The sequence below is a fragment of the Diospyros lotus genome, chromosome 3 (genome assembly GCF_014633365.1).
Source record: "Diospyros lotus cultivar Yz01 chromosome 3, ASM1463336v1, whole genome shotgun sequence".
NCBI lineage: Eukaryota > Viridiplantae > Streptophyta > Magnoliopsida > Ericales > Ebenaceae > Diospyros > Diospyros lotus.
In genome coordinates, this window is record NC_068340.1 from 5,237,757 (window position 1) to 5,256,796 (window position 19,040).

Below are 19,040 nucleotides of genomic sequence, written 5' to 3' on the forward strand. Positions count from 1 at the left end.
AAGTATCCTGTGTATAAAAAGAAAAAAATTATTTATCAAATACAATTCAATTCCTTGAGACTCTTTCTCATCTCTGGTATTACCAGAATCCTTCTCTCTTTTTATTTCCAAGGTTGGGAATTTAGTTGTATATTTCACCCTTTTCATGCTTCCTGCTGCATTAAGTGGTATCAAAGCAAGGAATCGCCTAAAATCTGATGGTGTTGAGGCAATGCAGGTAGCACCCATCCCACTACTGATGATCTAGGGATACAGGCTTTCCAGAATGCTTGTTCAAGCATAGTAAGCACAACAGGAAGCAGGTAACAAGAGGTTTGATGGCATTAAGCAAACAATTGACAATTAACAACCAAATGGATGACTTCAGGATAAGCGCCAACCCTCAAAGAAGATATGGAAACAGGACAGAGGTAGATGCGGAAGTCACCAGCAATCAGCCTGTCAGAACCCGAGCCTGACTTGTGATTATCTTGAAGATAGAATCGGGAGAATAGGATAAATAGAGAGAAATGGGAAGGATCAGACATAATAAGAAAGAATAACAGAGAGAAAGATGGAGGATTAGACGGGAAAATAGACAGAGAGATAGGGAAATAGACGGGAGATAGGGAGAATTAGAGAGAAACCGAGAGAGAAAGGGAAGATTTCAGAGAAAGGGGAATAACTTTTAATTAATCGAAAGCATAAGATCAGCCAAGAGGTTGCAGCTTTATATACGAGGCTAACCAACAGTTTATTTGTGGCAGTTTCCACTCCTCTACTAGAGGTAACTGCTCCTAAACACTACACAACTATCTCTAATCTGTAAATAACTAACTAATACAATTTTGCAGAAATAAAAATAAAATAAAACTAGCCTAAATCATGACACAGCCTAATGTCGGACTTGCCTTAACAGATCTGAGACATGTTATTGTCAGCCCAAGAACACATCAAGCCTACATTCAGGATTCCAAGGAAGAGAACAAATTGGACTTTGTCAAGCCAATCAGATATGAAGGAAATAGAAGGGCTTGGCAAAATAGAGATTCAGACAGCTTTCATTTGAAGATAGATGTTCCCACTTTTAATATACTCTCAACATTGAAGATTTTTATGGATTGGGTGGCAGGACTAAATAGATTCTTCAATAATATGGAGGTACCAGAAGAAATAAGGGATAAACCTGTAGCCTACAAAATAAAAAAAAGGTGTTTCAGCTTCAGGGGAGAGATGTCATTGATTTGGTTAGATTTGAACCTCCCTAATTAGCCTTTAACCAGGTAGTGTATTGGACATTATTCATGCACTGTTTAAATAGTAAATTTTTAATAACTCTGTCTAACTTAAGCTCCCATTTAGCCCATGTAATTGACACCCTTCTAAGGCTGGTTATCTCCTTAATATTTTCCTAGCCCATGCCTTAAGCACAGCCAAAATTGAAAAGGATTTCATGCCCCTAAAGTAAACACACTTGTAGCCAGCTAACTGTAAGCATGCAGTGATTTTGAAACTTCTCCTAATATTTAGATCTTTAAGTCAGCTAAATGCCAATCATATTTGGTGTAAAAATTTTATCATTTCATAGGACTATGGCTGCTAAAAGTGAGCTACTCACAACTACCACCCAGCAGAATGGTTGACAATCTGCAAGCATAGTGTCACCCTTCCCGATATCCAAATAACTTCAAACCAAAGCCAATTTTTTTCTTGATCAGTCTCTACTTGTTACACGAAATTCAATGTCAAAATTCTATTATTTGATGGGTCGATTGCCCAAAGCCTGAAAGGATCTCTTCCATGAAAACAGGTTACATCAGTTTCCACTATAGTGTGACTCATAGCCCATGTTGGCCTTGAAAAAAAATCCCTAATTGTAGCCCTCTAAATTAAGCACAAGCCCATGGAATTGCATTTCAAATTTCTGGCCAAAGTAGATTACAGTTGTCCTGTATAGCCCATATACTCACCTACGGTCCACTCTTCATTTTTCTGAGGCCCATATATCTACCCAAACACAAATTTCTTAACCCTCTAGACCAATGCATGGCTCATATGCACCCCATAAAATTTTATGCCCACATCCATACCTAGCATACCTAGATCTAGCATACCTAGATTAGATCCAAACAAACTTCAAAACGAATAATGTCATTTGCTTCTTATTTTAAGCTTCCATGTCTTGGCATTTAATGTATGATTTAGCAATGCCTTTTTCTCTCTTTTTCTGCTTATTTTAGGGATGTTTGTCTCATTGCTTTTTCATAACACTTCACAAGATTTTTGGTCCTTTATTTCATGGCCAAAAGTAAATTGTTTGAATTTTAACTCATTTTTGTTTGCTATGTAACCAGCTTCACTGAGGTACTATTCCTGCACTACTTATTTATTTTTTTGACTAGTAGTCTTCACCTGCCAGACTAACCATTTGTCACCTAGTTTGGTTCATGTAATCAATGCTTTCAATGGGTGGTGGTTACTTTCCTAATGACATGTCATAGTATACTTCAAATGGTCTTCTAAGTAGCTAGGGCATCGGTGCAGATAGCAACCCTTTGTTTCAATTTTCTCCATTATGAGACTAGGCCTAGCCTTACCCCAACCCAGACATAACATTACCTTTGAAGGTGGCTTCCCTAATAAACTCATCTAGTCATACCAACTTAGGGTATTGCATTGTTCAACTAGTTGAAAGATTCTCTCACTTTTGATCAGGTAAAAGCTCAATGGAAGGATGACAAGAGACTTCAACAAAAACCTAAACTATAGACTCAAATTCACAGGCATTAAAAGTTCACGTGAAAGGAGAAATCTAGACATCACCACACCTAAGTTATTGCCCTGCAAATTGAAGGTTGACAAGTAGATTGTGCTTTCAAAACCCCTGTACATGCACAAATCCAAACGGCAATGCCAAAGTGGACAAAGGACTTGTGCAAAGGGTTCATGGGCCAAGTTAAGGGGTGCCATACACTTCCTTGAAGGCAACAAAAACATTCAAGAAAAAACAGTTCTACTTGGCAGAGCCAGGGCGCTGCACAAGTCTCCTTGTGGTAGCAGCCATTGGTACAGCAACTGTGCAACTGTGCTGAATTCAAGCTTGGTTCCAAAGCAACGATCACAGAGATGCATTCATGCCACCTCATGACACCGGCACATAAAATCACATGCAAAACTAATCACTAACATAGAGAACATATTAGCTCGCACAGTGGCGCATGTACCAACCAAATTTTAGTTAAATCAACAAGACCTAAACTTTCCATGTAACAATATAATAAAAGCTTCCTCATCCTTTAATGCATTGACAAACATTTTGGTCATTGACTTTAACAAACATTTCTTCAACCGTAAGTTCAACGACTCAATAAACCTTATAAAACCCTACCTGTATGCTATTCCTTAGGCCCTAGTGTTTCCACCTGATTTCATAACAATGACAACTACAACAATAAAACACCAGAAATCTTTGAAATGTAATTGACAAGAAAGGAGCCGTGCCATACAATACCTTCACACATTCCAAGATTGTTGCACGATGCCTCTGCACCGCTTGTGCATCTACCGTGATAGCTCTCATCAGCATGTTTAAAGCAACATATCTGGAAAATGTAATGTCCGTCAGACTGAATATCAACTGGATCTTATGTAACAGTGGAAAATAACCTTAAAGGCATCTCTACATTGTGTCAGAAGAAAAAAATATGGAACACAAATACTGAAACCAAGACAGGGGTCGTAACTAACATTGAATTTTTATCAACCATGGAGACATTTAGCCAATATCCCATTATGTTCCCACTGACACATAGTAGTGATGGATAGGTAGACTGCAAACATAACCTCCAGATGGTTTTACACAAATTGTAGTTAAGCATTTTTTCCCATTACAGGGTTGGACCAAGAAGGACATCCATTGCAAAATTTTGATACATTGTTCTTTTGCATAGATTTGTATTGTCAATGTGACTTTTAGAAGTCAATTGACATTACGAACATAGTTCCATTGACCCTAACTTGGTTAGGGTAAGGTATAGGTGACAATGATGATGATAATCACAAATTGTATTTAAACTGGAATCGATATTTTAATGTCCTTAAGTAAATATGATGGCATTATAAAATTATACTTACCAATCTTCAACAAGGTCCATTTTGAAAAAGGTAAACAGTATCTACATATTGGGTAGATTTTGGTTTCTTATCAAATAATATCAAGAATAATAGCTATGCCCAAGTTTTATGACCTCTCCATAAATAATCTTCAGGTTCTTTCGTACAGGATTCATATTCATATATACTCTTGTTTATTTAAAAAAAAAAATGGATAAAGAAAGACCTGATATTGTTGTCACGGTTTGAGAGGAACCTTCCCAAGATATTAATAGCAAGCACCCGCAAACCGCCATTATCTTCAATGCCCATAATAGTTTCAACACATTCATAGAGAATAGCATTTCCAGCATTTTTGTTTGACTCAGTTTTTGTAGCAACCTGGAGAAGGAATACAGCATATCACACATATTATTAGATTTTGCCCTATAAATAGAATGCTCTCTCTCTCTCTCTCTCTCTAAGCATTCATTTGCAAGAACTTTTGATTACTGACAATTCCAACATTAAAGAGTAACAAAGGTTGATTGCAGTTAATATGTCCATGCACTTCAACATAGATAAAAGGAACAGTTGTAAAAACGAAACTGCAAATAATTTATGAGATAATCTGTCATGAAATAAAAAGAGAGTATTTATTTAATCACATGGAGCAGAAGAAACATGCGCATGCAAGCCACAAGCATTTTAGGAGGCTGTGAAGGCAGTTTACTTTTTCTACCATGCAAGCACCAAAGATTCATTATTGTATCAAAGGAAAGAATAGTTGTGAATCACCTGCAGCATAAAGATTATACCAAGCAAGCTCAGCAAAAAGAATATTGAATTAAGGTAACTGATCCAATCAAGTATATCTAACTGCAGCCACAGTACTAGGCAGTTAGAAAACAAGGCCAGAAAGCAAGCAAGCATTTGGATAGCTTAAAAAAGAGATAAGCATGGTATAACAGCAACTTAGATTTCATTTATCAAATATTACATTGTAACTAATTATCATTCATTCAGAAACAACTGCTGGTCTTAAAACATTAAAACAGTTATAATAAATGGTAGATAATAATATCTAAAGACAGATAGCCAGTATCCAATCTTTCAATATAATTATTCCAACTAACATAGCATGAACAGTAGGGAGGATATAGCAGCTGACCTGAGCCAGGATATCATTCATACAATCACTAGCATCTGCATCTCCATGGCCCAATATGCGCAAAAACCTTACTAATCTGATATGAAGAAAAGGATCTGTAATCCCAGAGATGTCATATTCAGGTGCATATGGGCTATTTGCAACATCCTTTAGAGCTTTGACCACACCCTCTGTGCATTTCTGCAATTACCCAGTAGAACAAATCTAGTCAATTTTGAAAACCTGACCAAACAAATTTCTCACGATCCTTTTTTTTTTTTTTTTTGCTAGTATAAATTTCTCTTTCTCAAAATAAATTAAAAAAGCATGTTCGAATTATTTCTAGAAGCAAACATTGCCTTGAAATCATTAAGTTTTCCACTATCAAAGTTAAATTCATAATTGCACTGACTCATATAATGTGACTTCCCCAGGTAGGGAAATTAGAGAATTAATTATGACAATGTCACGGTAGCTAGCTAAGAGTCTTTGTAATTAGGCTGCTATTGCTTGTAATAATAAGATCGTGTTTGGCATAATTGGAGGAATGTTCTAGCATGCCGTTAAGAGTGGTTGTAAGCGCATGTGGGCAAGTTGAGGCTGTTTTGGCACCTAAACTCAGCCCAGATCAATATAAATAATGTTGATCCGCGCCTAAGTAGAAAATGTTGAATGAATTTGGAAATTAGTTTCCCATCCAATTCTCTCTCAATTCTCTTCCCCCTCAATTCTCGTTCTCTCTCTCCCTATTTCTCAATTCTCCCCCTTGCATTCCCCATTTCCCTCGCAACAACCATTCTAAAGTAATTGAAAATTCTCTGGTCAGATCAAGAATCTGACAAATTGGTATCAAAGTTAAGTTCTGGCCGTGAATTAGAAGGGAGATCGAACATGGCTGACGGTACTTGAATGAAGCACATGGAGACGCAGCTGCAACAAATGTCCATTTCCATGTCGGAGATGCAGGGTCCAATGGAGTCAATGGAAGGAAGGATGGAGACAGTGGTAGACTAGAAGTAGGAGACGATGGCGGGAAGGTTGCGCGCAGATGTACGCGCAGACATGCACGAGCAGATAAGGGAAGAAATGCAGGAGCAAGGGAACCTGTTGCAGGATCAATTGCAGCAGTTCATGTGCATGTTTTCGAGCCAAACTCAGGTAAGGATATCCCCTGATTTCCCTCCTAGAGATAGGATGGACCCTGTATTACCTGGGAATGGAAATAACAACTGCAATGCGGGATCATCGAAGTTAGAAGGAGATCCTACCATGGTGGGAGAAAATCAAGTAGAAAGGAGATGAGAGACTCAAAACTCTCCACATCAAGCTGGTCTCCAATACCAAAATTGGAATTACCAGTGTTTAAAGGGCAGAAACCTCACTGGTGGATCAAGAGGTGTGAAAAGTTGTCTAGCATCCACCAAATAGGAGACGACCAGAAGATGTCCTTAGCATCAGCCTACCTTAATGACATGGGAGATGTCTGGTTCCAGGGATGGTCTAGAGTAAGAGATCATTACACATGGGATGACTTTACCGAAGGGTTATGTGGAAGATTTGGCGAGAGGGGACTGATGGACATTGTAGAGGAATTTAATAGGCTGAAGCAGGATAGTACAGTGCAGCAGTTCCAATTGAAATTTGAGGAACTAAAATCTCTGATGTTGAGTAGGAACCCCTATATGACTGAGGAATATTTTGTTTCCAGTTTTGTTGGAGGATTGAATGATGAGATTAGATCAGCGGTTAAGATGCTGAAACCACAAACCATGCAAGAGGCAATGGAGGGGGCCTTGCTGCAAGAGTTGACAGTGGAGGCTCTAATGAGAAAACAAAGGAGTTAGAACAGAGGGATCAATCAAGGGCTGGTACCATCAGGAGGAAGGATGCTAGTAAAAGATATTACAAAAGGGGGTACAGGGGTGAAGTACCTTACAGCTGCACCCCCAAGCACGAACCTACAGCAAAGGGAGAAGATGATTGAACAAAGGAGAGCCGTAGGATTATGTTTTAGGTGCAGGGACAAATACACCCCAGGACACCTCTATAAGAAACAGTTACTTCTATTGAAAAGGGAGAAAGATGAAGTGGAGGAAGAAATGGTCGTGATAGGAGATGAGGAGGAGGAAGGCAGTGGGGCTATTTCCTTGCATGCAATCAAGGGAGTAGCCAATAGCAAGATCATTAAAGTTGAAGGGAAGGTGCAAGACAGTACTCTCATGGTTTTGATAGACAGTGGGAGTACCCATAGTTTTATTGATGAGGTGACAGCCAAGAAAATGAGATGCCCAATGGCTAGTACTCAACCCTTGTCTGTAATAGTAGCCAACGGGGATAAAGTAATCAGCAAATCCACATGCCTAGGATTCTGTTGGGAGATGCAAGGGGAGGAATTCCAGGCTGACCTTAGGCTACTCAGATTGGGGGGATGTCATATTGTACTTGGGGTAGATTGGATATGAGAGGTGAGCCCAATCAGCTTTGATTTCAACAATATGGAGGTGACACTCGAGAAGGAGGGAAGAAGGGTGGTGTGCAGGGAAACATGGAGGTGGGAACATGAAAAATGATGAAGGGAAAGAGGTTGTAGCAACTATTCAAGAAGAAAATGACACAAGTGGCCCAATTGTTCTCAATTGAAGCCACTGAGCAACAAGAGAAAGACATGGGAGGAGGCTCTAAACACACCTGGCAAGTTCATGAATTAACCCTCCTTGATTCATTACTGGTTGAATATCAAGATCTTTTTGTAGAACCTAAGACACTACCACCCAAACGATCATTAGACCACACTATACCCCTCTTACTGAATGTGGAACCAGTAAACATTCAGTCATACCCGATACCCACCCAAACTCAAATCTGAAATTGAAAAAAAGGTCAAAGAAATGCTGAACCAATTTGTTATACGCCCTAGCCACAACCATTTTGCTTCTCCTGTCCTACAGGTTAAAAAGAAAGATGGCACTCAGTGCTTCTGTGTTGACTACAAACAGCTCAATGCTATCACCATTAAGGACAAATTTCCTACTCTAATCATTGAAGACCTACTAGATGAGGTTAAGCATGCCTTAATATTCTCCAAGTTGGACCTACGTTTAGGGTACCATCAGATTAGGATGGACCCCAATGACATCCCAAAGACAGCATTCAAAACACACCATGGACATTTTGAATTCACAATGATGTCGTTTGGCCTCACAAATGCCCCTACCACATTCCAACCCCTTATGAACCAAATCTTCGAGCCTTACCTCATAAAATTTGTATTGGTTTTCTTTGACGACATTCCAATCTATAGCCTCTCCTTTGATCAACACCTAACCCACCTTAGGGCTACATTTGAGATCTTGCGATTTAATCAGTTGTGCATCAAGCAGTCAAAGTGTGTTTTTGCACAAACACAGGTGGAATATCTTGGGCACATTATTTGAGAGGCCGGAGTGGGGACAAATCCCAAGAAGATAGAGGCTATTGTGACATGGCCTAAGCCCCTCAACATCAAGGCCTTAAGGGGATTCCTAGGGCTTACCAGTTACTACAAGAGATTTGTGAGAAATTATGGAACAATCAGCAAACCCTTAACTGAGCTACTGAAAAAAGAGCGATTTAAATGGAACAAGGTGAAAGAAGCTTTTAAGTAGTTGAAAAAGGCCCTAAGTAGGTCCCCATACTAGGTTTGCCCGACTTTAGCAAGCCATTCACACTAGAAATGGATGCTAGCAATTCTGGAATAGGTGTAGTACTATCTCAAGAGGGCAGGCCCCTGGCATTCCTCAGTCAAGCCCTAGAACCTAGGCATTAAGGTCTCAGCATTTATCAAAAGGAGCTAATGGCTATGCTAATGGCAGTAGAAAAGTGGCACCACTATTTGGATGGGGGAAGGTTCGTGATCAAAACAGATCACGAAAGCTTGAAATTCCTGTTGCAGCAAAGGCTGCATACTCAGTTGCAAAAGGAGGGTACGGAAAAACTCATGGGGTTAGATTATGTGATTCACTTCAAGAAGGGGAAGGAAAACGTGGCAGCAGACACCTTGTCTCATTGCCATGAGGAGGGGATGACTACAGTTATCACCACCGTGGTGCCAGATTGGCTCCAAGAGGTCACTAATAGCTACTAGAAAGGGGAATGGACCAAGGAACTACTAGAGCAACTAAGCATTAATGCAAACAGCAGGCCAGATGGTCATTAGGGACTATAAGGAGCTGAAGGACAAAATAGTGCATGCACTGCATGGATCACCAGTTGAGGGGCACTTAGGCATACAAAATACCTATCGCAAAGTTAAACAGGTATTCTTTTGGCCCCAATTAAGGAAATATGTGTGGGATTATATTTTGAGATGTGATGTTTGTAGACGGTGCAAACATGAGACCATGGCCCATCCCGTGCTCTTACAGCCCCTGGACATCCCAAACCATGCATGGACCAACATGACAATGGACTTCATAGAGGGCCTTCCAAAATCTAAGGGAAAAGATTGTATTTTGGTTGTGGTAGACAAGTTTACTAAGTTTAGCCACTTCATAAGGTTATCCCACCTATTTACAGCACAAGAAGTGGTTAGGCCCTACATGGAGAATGTGAAGTTGCATGGGATTCCTCAATCTATTGTATCAGACCAGGACAAAGTATTTACTAGCCTCTTTTGGAAGGAACTCATGAGAAAGTTAGGCACCAAGCTCCTGATGTCTACTGCATACCATATGGAAACGAAGGGAGTTAATCAATGCTTGGAAGCATACTTGAGGTGCTTGAGTTTCTTACAGCCTAGGGGATGGCACAAGTGACTAACTATAGCTCAATGGTGGTACAACTCGAACTACCATTGCCCTATCAAGATAACCCCCTTCGAGGCTCTCTATGGCTACAAACCAAATTTACTTCAAGGTATAGGAGGGCACACTACAGTAGCAACAGTGGAGGCTTACTTGTAGCAAAGGTAAGACATGAAGAGGGTAGTAAAAGTAGAATTGGCTAAGGCCAAGAACAGAATGAAGCAATTGCCAGATAGAAAGAGGAGTGAGGGGGAATTCCTGGTGGGAGAAAAAATCTATTTGAAGCCCAGCTAGCAGCATCTCCAAGCTAAGTGTCAGATTCTTGATATAACAAGTGAATTCTCAATCGCTTGAGATGGTGGTCACAAGAGAATTGAGAGAATGTCGGGGAGAATTGAGAGATCAGAGAGAAAGAGAGAACAAGAATTGAGAGAGAAGAGAGTTTGAAAGGAAAACTAATTTCCAAAATTCATTCAACATGTGGGGTAGGCATAGATCAGTTGCTTTTATACTGATCTATGGCCTAAATGGGCGCCAAAAACGATTATCCCACCCACTTGCTTTACAACTTGCCTAGTAGCATGCTAGAACATTCCTCCAACTATGCTTATCTGTGGGCCTTTATTTACACACAGCCTAAAGCCTATTACATCGGCCCAATATTCAACTAACATAACAATCCCCTCCCCTTAAAGCATTTCTTGCCCTCAAGAAATGTGTAATAAGCTGGCAGAGTTGGGAAACTGTCAGAGAATGTCTGGTAGATACTCCTAAGCGTTGGTGTCCTCATGGAGAGATGACCATTTGGGGGCTCCATTTCTACGAACCACTCTACTGTCTAGGATGGTTGTGGGCACAGCTTCCTCCTCTTCTCCTGCCATGGGAGGCAGCGAGGTACTAGATCTCTATGCACCTATGGCTTTCTTAAGGAGGGAGACGTGGAACACCGGGTGCATCTGCGTCTCCTTAGATAGTTGCAACTTGTAGGCCACTGTCCCTATCTTCTCTACTATGGGAAATGGCCTGTAGTACTTAGGGCTTAGCTAGGAGATGGGCTGATGGGACAAGGCCTTCAGATACTGCTAGCCAAGCTTTAGGTAGACCTCTTCCCCCACCGAGAATAGTTGTTCACTCTTTTTCTTGTCGGCCATTTGCTTCATTTTGTTTTGTGCCATGGCCAATTCCGCTTTCATCAATCTCATAGCCTCCTGTCTCTGTTGCAAGTAAGTCCCCACAGCCACCACCGTAGAGTGTCCCCCAAGAGCTAGTAAGAGCCTTGGTTTGTAGCCATAGAGGGCCTCAAATGGTGTTATTCGAATTGAGCTGTGGAAACTTGAGTTGTACCACCATTGGGCAACTGCCAGCCATTTGTGCCATCCCCTGGGTAATAGGAAACTGAAACACCTTAAGTACAACTCAAAGGATTGATCACCCTTTCTGATTGGCCATCAATTTTAGGGTGATAGGCACTAGACATCGACAGCCTAGTGTCGAGCAGCCTCATCAGCTCCTTCCAAAATAAGTTGGTAAATATTCGATCCCTATTTGGAATGTGGTATGCCATGCAACTTCACCACACTATCCATGAAAATCCTAGCTACTTCTTATGTTGTGTACGGGTGGGATAAGCCAATGAAGTGGCTAAATTTAGAGAACCTTTGCACTACCACCATAATACAGTCCTTCCCTTCTGATCTCGGAAGCCCTTCTATAAAATCCATAGTGATGTTAGTCCACACTTGGTCTACCAATGGTAGGGGTTGGCAGAAGGCCCAGAGGAGCCATTGTCTCATGCTTACACCTTCTGCACACATCACACCTCATCACATAATCCCAAACATACTTTTTTAACTGAGGCCAAAAGAATACCTATTGCACCCGTCAATAGGTATTCTGAATGCCTGAATGCCCTCCAATGGGGGACTCATGGAGTGCATGTAAGATTTTGCCCCTTAACTCCTCACTATCCCCAATTACCATTCTTCCTTTATACTAGATCACTCCATTGTTCAATGAGTAATCTGGTCTGCTATTAGTATCCACACTCAGCTGCTCCAATAACCCCTTAGCCCATTCTCCTTGTTGATAATTGTCGATCTCCTCTTGTAGCCAATCTGGGACTACTACTGAAATGGCCCCACATACTCCCTCTTCTTGCCAACGAGACAAGACATCTACTACAACATTTTCCTTTCCCTTCCTAAATTGGATTACATAATCCAATCCCATAAGCTTGGCCATGTCCTTCTGCAATTAGGTATGCAACCTCTGTTGCAATAAGAATTTGAGGCTCTCATGGTCCGTTTTTATAACAAATTTTTCCCCTTCCAAATAGTGTCGCCACTTTTCCACTGCCATCAATTCCTTCTCATAAATGCTGAGGCCTTGGTGTCTAGGGGCCAGGGATTGGCTCAGGAAGACCGGGGGTCTGCCATCCTGGGAAAGAACTGCCCCTATTCCACGGTTGCTAGCATCAATCTCTAGCACAAATGGCTTATTGAAATCGGGTAGGCCTAGCACTAGGACTTCACTTAGGGCTCTCTTCATCTTCTCAAAAGCTTCCTCCGCTTGAGGGTTCCATTTAAAAATGTCCTCCTTCAACATCTCAATTAGTGATTTGCTTATTGTCCCATAATTCCTTACAAACCTCCGATAGCACCCCGTACGCCCTAGGAACCCTCTCAATGCCCTAGTGTTTGTAGGTTTTCGCCATGCCACCACTATCTCAATCTTCTTGGGATTTGTCCCTACTCGAGCCCCTGAGATGATATGCCCCAAGTATTCCACTTGTTTTTGTGCGAAAGCACACTTTGACCTCTTGATGTACAATTTATTGAACCTCAAGATCTCGAATTAGCCTTAAGGTGGCCTAGATGTTGGTCAAAAGAGGGGCTGTAAACCAAGATGTCATCAAAGAAAACCAGCACAAACTTTCTGAGGTAAAGCTCAAAGATTTGGTTCATGAGGGCTTGGAATGTGGCTAGTGTGTTGGTTAGGCCAAAGGGCATGATAGTGAATTCAAAGTGACAACGATGCATTTTGAATGTTGTCTTGGAAATGTCGTTAGGATCCATCCTAATTTGATGGTATCCCGACCTTAGGTCCAACATAGAGAAAACAGAGGCGTGTTTAAGTTCATCTAAGAGGTCCTCAATGATAGGAATGGGAAATTTATCTTTAATGGTAATGGCATTGAGCTATCTGTAATCAATGCAAAACTGTCATGTACCATCTTTTTTCTTAACCAATAAGACAGGGGAAGCAAATGGGTTGTGGCTGGGCCGGATCACAGATTGGGTTAGCATTTCCTTAACAAATTTCTCGATCTCAAATTTGAATTTTGAGGGGTATCGATAGGACCTAATGTTCACTGGTTTAACATTAGGTAAAAGGGGTATGGTGTGGTCCAAGGATCTTTGAGGGGGAAGGGCTTTAGGCTCTACAAAAAGATCTTGGTATTCAATTAAAAGTACATCAATGAGAGTCAATTCGTGTACCTACCAAGTGGTTGTGAGTAATGAGTCCCCCTGTTAAGAGATTCCTTCAGCTTTTAATTCCAACTGTTTAGTAGCCTCAATTGAGAATAGTTGAGCTACTTGGGACATCTTCTTCTTGAACAGCCTTTGCAACTTCTTTCCCTTGATCATCTTGCATGCCCCCACTTCCATATTTCCTTGCAATACTACCCTCCTACCATCCATCTCTAGGGTAACGTCCATTTTGTTAAAATCAAAGCTGATTGGACTTACTCCCCTCATCCAATCAACCACAAGAACAATGTGGCATCCCCTTAACTTCAGCAACCTTAGGTCAGCCTGGTAGTCCTCCCCTTGCATTTCCCAGCAAAATCCCAAGCATGAGGATTTGTTGATGACCCTACTTCCATTGGCCACAGTTACAGACAGTGGTTGGGTGCTGGCTAACAACCACTTCATTTTTTTAATCGTGCTCTCATCTATGAAACTGTGGGTACTTCCACTGTCAATTAAGACCATGAGGATGCTATCTTGGACCTTAACCTCCACTTTTATAATCTTGCTACTGGCCATTCCTTTTATTGCATGTAAGGAAATGGCCCGTCCTCCCTCTTCTTCTTCCACAGTGATCTCTTCCTCTTCTTCCCCTTCTACTCCTTCCAATAGGAGCAGTTGTTTCTTGCATTGGTGCCCAGGGGTATATCTGTCCCCGCACCTAAAGCACAAACCTGCAATCCTCCTTTGCTCAATGATCTTGTCTCTCGGGGGTAAGCTTGAGTCATGGGGTGCATTGGTCAGATACTTTACCCCCGTTCCACCTCTAAAATTTTCCTTGTTCTACACCCTCCCTCCAGACAGTATCATCCTTAGATTCATTCCCCTACTCTGCCCCCTCTGCTTCTTCATTAAAGCCTCAATGGTCAGTTCTTGTAATAATGCATCTTCTGTTGCCTCTTGCACCGATCTTGGTCTCATCATCTTCACTATGGATCTAAGATCATCACTCAATCCACTGATGAAACTCGACACAAAATACTCCTCTGTCAAGTAGGGATTTCAGTGAAGCATGAGTGATTTTAGCTCTTCAAATTTGAGCTGACACTCATGAACCGTTCCCATTTGCTTAAATTTGTTAAACTCTTCTACAATATCAACCGTCCTCCGTTCACCAAACCTTTCACAAAGTCCCCTGGCGAATTCATCCCAACTGTAGCCTTCTCACCCTGGACCAGCCTTGAAACCATATATCTCCTACATCATTTTGGTATGTTAGGACCAGATTAACTTTCTGATCCGCAGCCCCTTGGTGGATATTGAATAACTCCTCGCATCTCCAGATCCACCATCTTGGTTTAGTCTCATAAAACATCGGCAACTCTAATTTGGGCACTGAAAAATTAGAGTGACCTAAATTCACCACAATTCTCGGCCTCCTCTCCACTACTCCTTCACCCATTCCCATTAGTTCACCCCCCAATTCAAACGATCCTATCATCCTATGACTTGTGCCAATACCTGGAAGTATTGGATCCAACTACTCACGAGGGGGAAAGTCCGGGGATATTCTTACTAGCGCCCGGTTCGAGAACATCAGCATGAATTGCTGCATCTAATCTCGAACCATGTTGCTATGCTCCCACATCTCCTCTCGAATCTAGTTGCGCATATCTCCCTACAACCGATCTGCCACGTCTTCCAACTTCTTGTCCACCGCTCCGATCGCATTCTCCATATTTCCTACTCGTTGTTGCACCTCTATCACCGTAGCAGTTACCTGTTGTAGCTACATCTCCATCTGTTTCATGCGGGTACCATCAACCATTGTATCTCAACCTCCAGGAAACATCAGCCAGGAAAATGCTCTGATATCAATTTGTCATATTCCTGATTTGAAAAATGAATTCTCAATCGCTTGAGATGGCAGTCGCAAGAGAATTGAGAGAATATGGGGGAGAATTGAGAGATTGGAGACAAAGAGAGAATGAGAATTTAAAGAGAAGAGAGTTTGGGAGGGAAACTAATTTCCAAAATTAATTCAACATATGGGGTAGGCGTAAATCAGTTGCTTTTATACTGATTTATGGCCTAAATGGGCGCCAAAAACAGTTATCCCACCCACTTGCTTTACAACTTGCCCGGTAACATGCTAGAACATTCCTCTAGCTATTCTTATTCATGGGCCTTTATTTACACAAGGCCTACAGCCTACTAACACGGCCTACAACCTATTACATTGGCCCAATATTCGACTAACATAACACTGAGCCCCAAGTATTATGGGCCATTTGTTATCCTAGAGAAGATAGGTGTAGTGGCCTACCAGCTACAACTACCAGAAGATGCAAAGATACATCCCGTCTTCCACGTCTCTCTTCTCAAGAGAGCTATTGGAACACAGAGATCCACCCCCACATTGCCTCCTATGATGGGAGAAAACCCAACAGATGCAGTACCCACAGCCATTTTAGACAAAAGGGTGATCCACCGAAATGGGGCTCCTCTTATTCAGGTGCTAGTCCAGTGGTCTTCTCTCCACTCGAACAACAATACATGAGAGTATTTGCTAGAACTTCTCCAGCAATTCCCTAATGAAGCAAGCTTCCTACACATTTCTTGCAGACAAGAAATGCTTTAAGGGGCGAGGATTGTCACGATAGCTAGCTAAGAGTCTCTATAATTAGGTTGCTATTGCTTGTAATAATAAAACCATATTTGGCATAACTAGAGGAATGTTCCAGCAAGCCGTTAGAGTGGTTGTAAGCGCATGTGGTTGTAAGAGCATGTTTGCAGATTGAGGAAGTCACTTTATGGCCTTATGCAAGCTCCTCGAGCTTGGTATACAAAGTTGAGGGCTGCATTACAGAGTTGGGGTTTTTCCAAGGCTACTTCTAATGCATCTTTTTTCATTAAACGAGCTTCTGGTTATGCATTTTTTATTTTGGTCTATGTTGATGATATCCTCATTACGAGTTTAGGTCCTATAGTACTTAAGTCCTATATTCGTGACTTGGATACTTACTTTGCCCTTAAGACTATAGGATCAGTCAATTACTTCCTAGGATTTGAGGCATAAAGAGATGATAGTGGTATATACTTGACCCAATCTAAGTACACTTTGGATTTGTTAAGGAAGGCTACAATGCAGGACTATAAACCCTAGACACACCTATGACCTCAGGTGTTTCTTTGACTGATGAGGGTGATTCATTCTCTAATCCATCGTTGTATAGGACTATTATTGGCTCTCTACAATATTTGACATATGCACACCTAGACATTGCCTTTATGGTTAACAAGTTAAGCCAATTTTTGTCTGCACCCAAGTTACAACATTGATCAGCCTACAAACTATTGCTTAGATATCTTAAAGGGACTATTGGCTTTGGTCTATTGTTCTCTCAATCACCTAATGATATGTCCCTAACTGTTTATACAGATGCTAACCATACTGGCTGCAAAGTTACAAAAAGGTCCACTAGTGGGTTTTGTGTGTTTCTTGGCAAAAATCTGATTGTGTGGGGGTCCAAGAAACAGTCTTGGTAGCTAGGTTAGTTGGAGAAGCTAAGTATCGGGCAATTGCATTGGGTGTTACAAAACTTTTGTGGCTGAGGTCTCTGTTTTCAGAATTGGGTTATCCATGTACTGCTGCATCTATTGTGTGGAGTGATAATTTGGTTGCAAAGAGTATGGCTAAGAATCCTGTCTTTCATTCTCAAACTAAGCACATTGAGGTTGATGTACATTTTGTTCGAGAAAAGGTGGAAAGTGGTGAAATAGAGATTAGACATGTTCCTACTGCTCATCAAATGGCTGATATTCTTACCAAAGGATTGTCAAGGGATCGGTTTATGTTTCTATGTGGAAAGCTTGGTATTAAATTGTCTCCGGTGCATGTCAGCTCTAATGATTCCACAAGCATTCTAAAGATCAAAATCTGTTCTTCTGTGGAGTCTGGTTTGAGGGAGAATGTGGAAGCATGTAGTGTTTGAGTAGTAGCATTTTACTTATGTTGCTGATTTGTTAGTTGTAATGTTATTTTGTATTGTTGTTGTATTGTTCTGTTGTTTAGGCTGTTATAAGACGGTTCTTGTTGTATGAGGTTGCATTAGCAATCTGTTGAAGTAGCGTGTTGTATATAAACACAGCCACGCCTCTTCCCTTTGTATCTTTGGATTCATTCTTATTTGTTCAATGAAAGTTCTTGCGAGTTTTTCTCTCTCACATTCTTTCTTTTCTTGTGCCCTAGGGTTTCATTACAGATAAATGCCCTCTCAACCTAGAGATTAGCAGCCTAACCACTAGTTGCTAGCATCAGCCATCCAAAAAGAAAAAGAAAGGAAGGACAAAAAATTTACATTCAAGAATAATTCTGAGTTTACACATCCAAAACCTTTATAGGCATCCCAAGTATAGTATTTCCAAGGGAATGGGAAGGTTGCCAATTCCTCTTATGGTTTCCACAACTGTATTTGCAATGTCATTCAAAAATCTAGAGGTGTGAAAAAAACTGAATTGACTAATGAAAGAAAACTAGAAAAAGTAAAAACAATATGAGACAGTTGCCGAAACCAACATGCACCTACCTAACAATACCAATGAACACCAAGTCCGCTAAGGCACCAAAAATAGTTTCAACACGAGATGTTTGGGTATCTAAGCTAAAGTGAGCAGGCATTTCCCTTGGATATCTGATGCATGTGAATGACACAGCCACTGCAGTAACTAAGTATAGACTTGAGTGTTATGCATGATCCAAATCATAAAACTCAATTCGTGAGACTAAGGTAACTAGTCTAGCAAGAAGTCATTAAGTGAGAAGCATAGAATAGGAGTCCCCTATGTAGTCAAACATTAGGAATTGCCACCATACTGGTAAATTTGTAACACAGACATGTTCGATTTTATCATGTTCCATAGATGGGAAATGGTCTTATTGGCATAAATTAGGCAAGGATCTGAGCATGCCATCTCCTAATCATCTGTATTTGTAATACCAATGAAAGGTATCAATTATAATAAAGGCCAAAATACTAATTTGCCTCCAGTACTGTGCACTAATGTCCAATTTAGTACCTATACTTTTTTTTGGGTCAGTTGAGTACTTGAACTTTCAAAATTGTCCCAACTTAGTGCCTACCATTAGTCAACTGGTACTCATTAGTTAATTAAACCAACAGTCGAAACAATGACTATGAAATTGGCACAAGGATTAAATTGACTCAATTTTTAACTTAAATGAAAATTTGGATGATTTAGGGCTAAATTTTTACTAGATTATTTCATTTTGCTTCTTTTTTCATAGCTTAGTAATGGGAGCATACCAAATTTAAATTACCATGAAATAAAACTAACCCATCATTAGTTTTTGGAGAGAAATTTTTTGAAGATTACGGAAATAACAAATCATTAGTGAAATTATTTAAAGAGAGAGTAATATGAAAATTGGCATTGAAGCAGAAATAGTTGCCAGAATCTGTTGATGAGGATTTGTTTCTATTGTCGAGGTTTGTTCCAAATTAGAGAGAGAGAGAGAAAAAGAGAGGTGTCAAAAATAGTTCCAAA

General features: G+C 40.7%; 1 protein-coding gene across 1 annotated transcript in view; it reads right to left on the minus strand.

Moving 5' to 3' along the window:
- Positions 1-19,040, minus strand: part of LOC127796631 (AP-1 complex subunit gamma-2-like) — a 94,011-nt gene that overhangs the window by 53,172 nt on the left and 21,799 nt on the right. Inside the window, exons 5-7 of the mRNA XM_052328875.1 lie at positions 5,243-5,422; positions 4,319-4,473; positions 3,491-3,581 (exon numbers count right to left, since the gene is read on the minus strand). Of these exons, the coding sequence (XP_052184835.1) occupies positions 3,491-3,581; positions 4,319-4,473; positions 5,243-5,422 (426 nt within the window). The remainder of the gene's footprint in view (positions 1-3,490; positions 3,582-4,318; positions 4,474-5,242; positions 5,423-19,040) is intronic.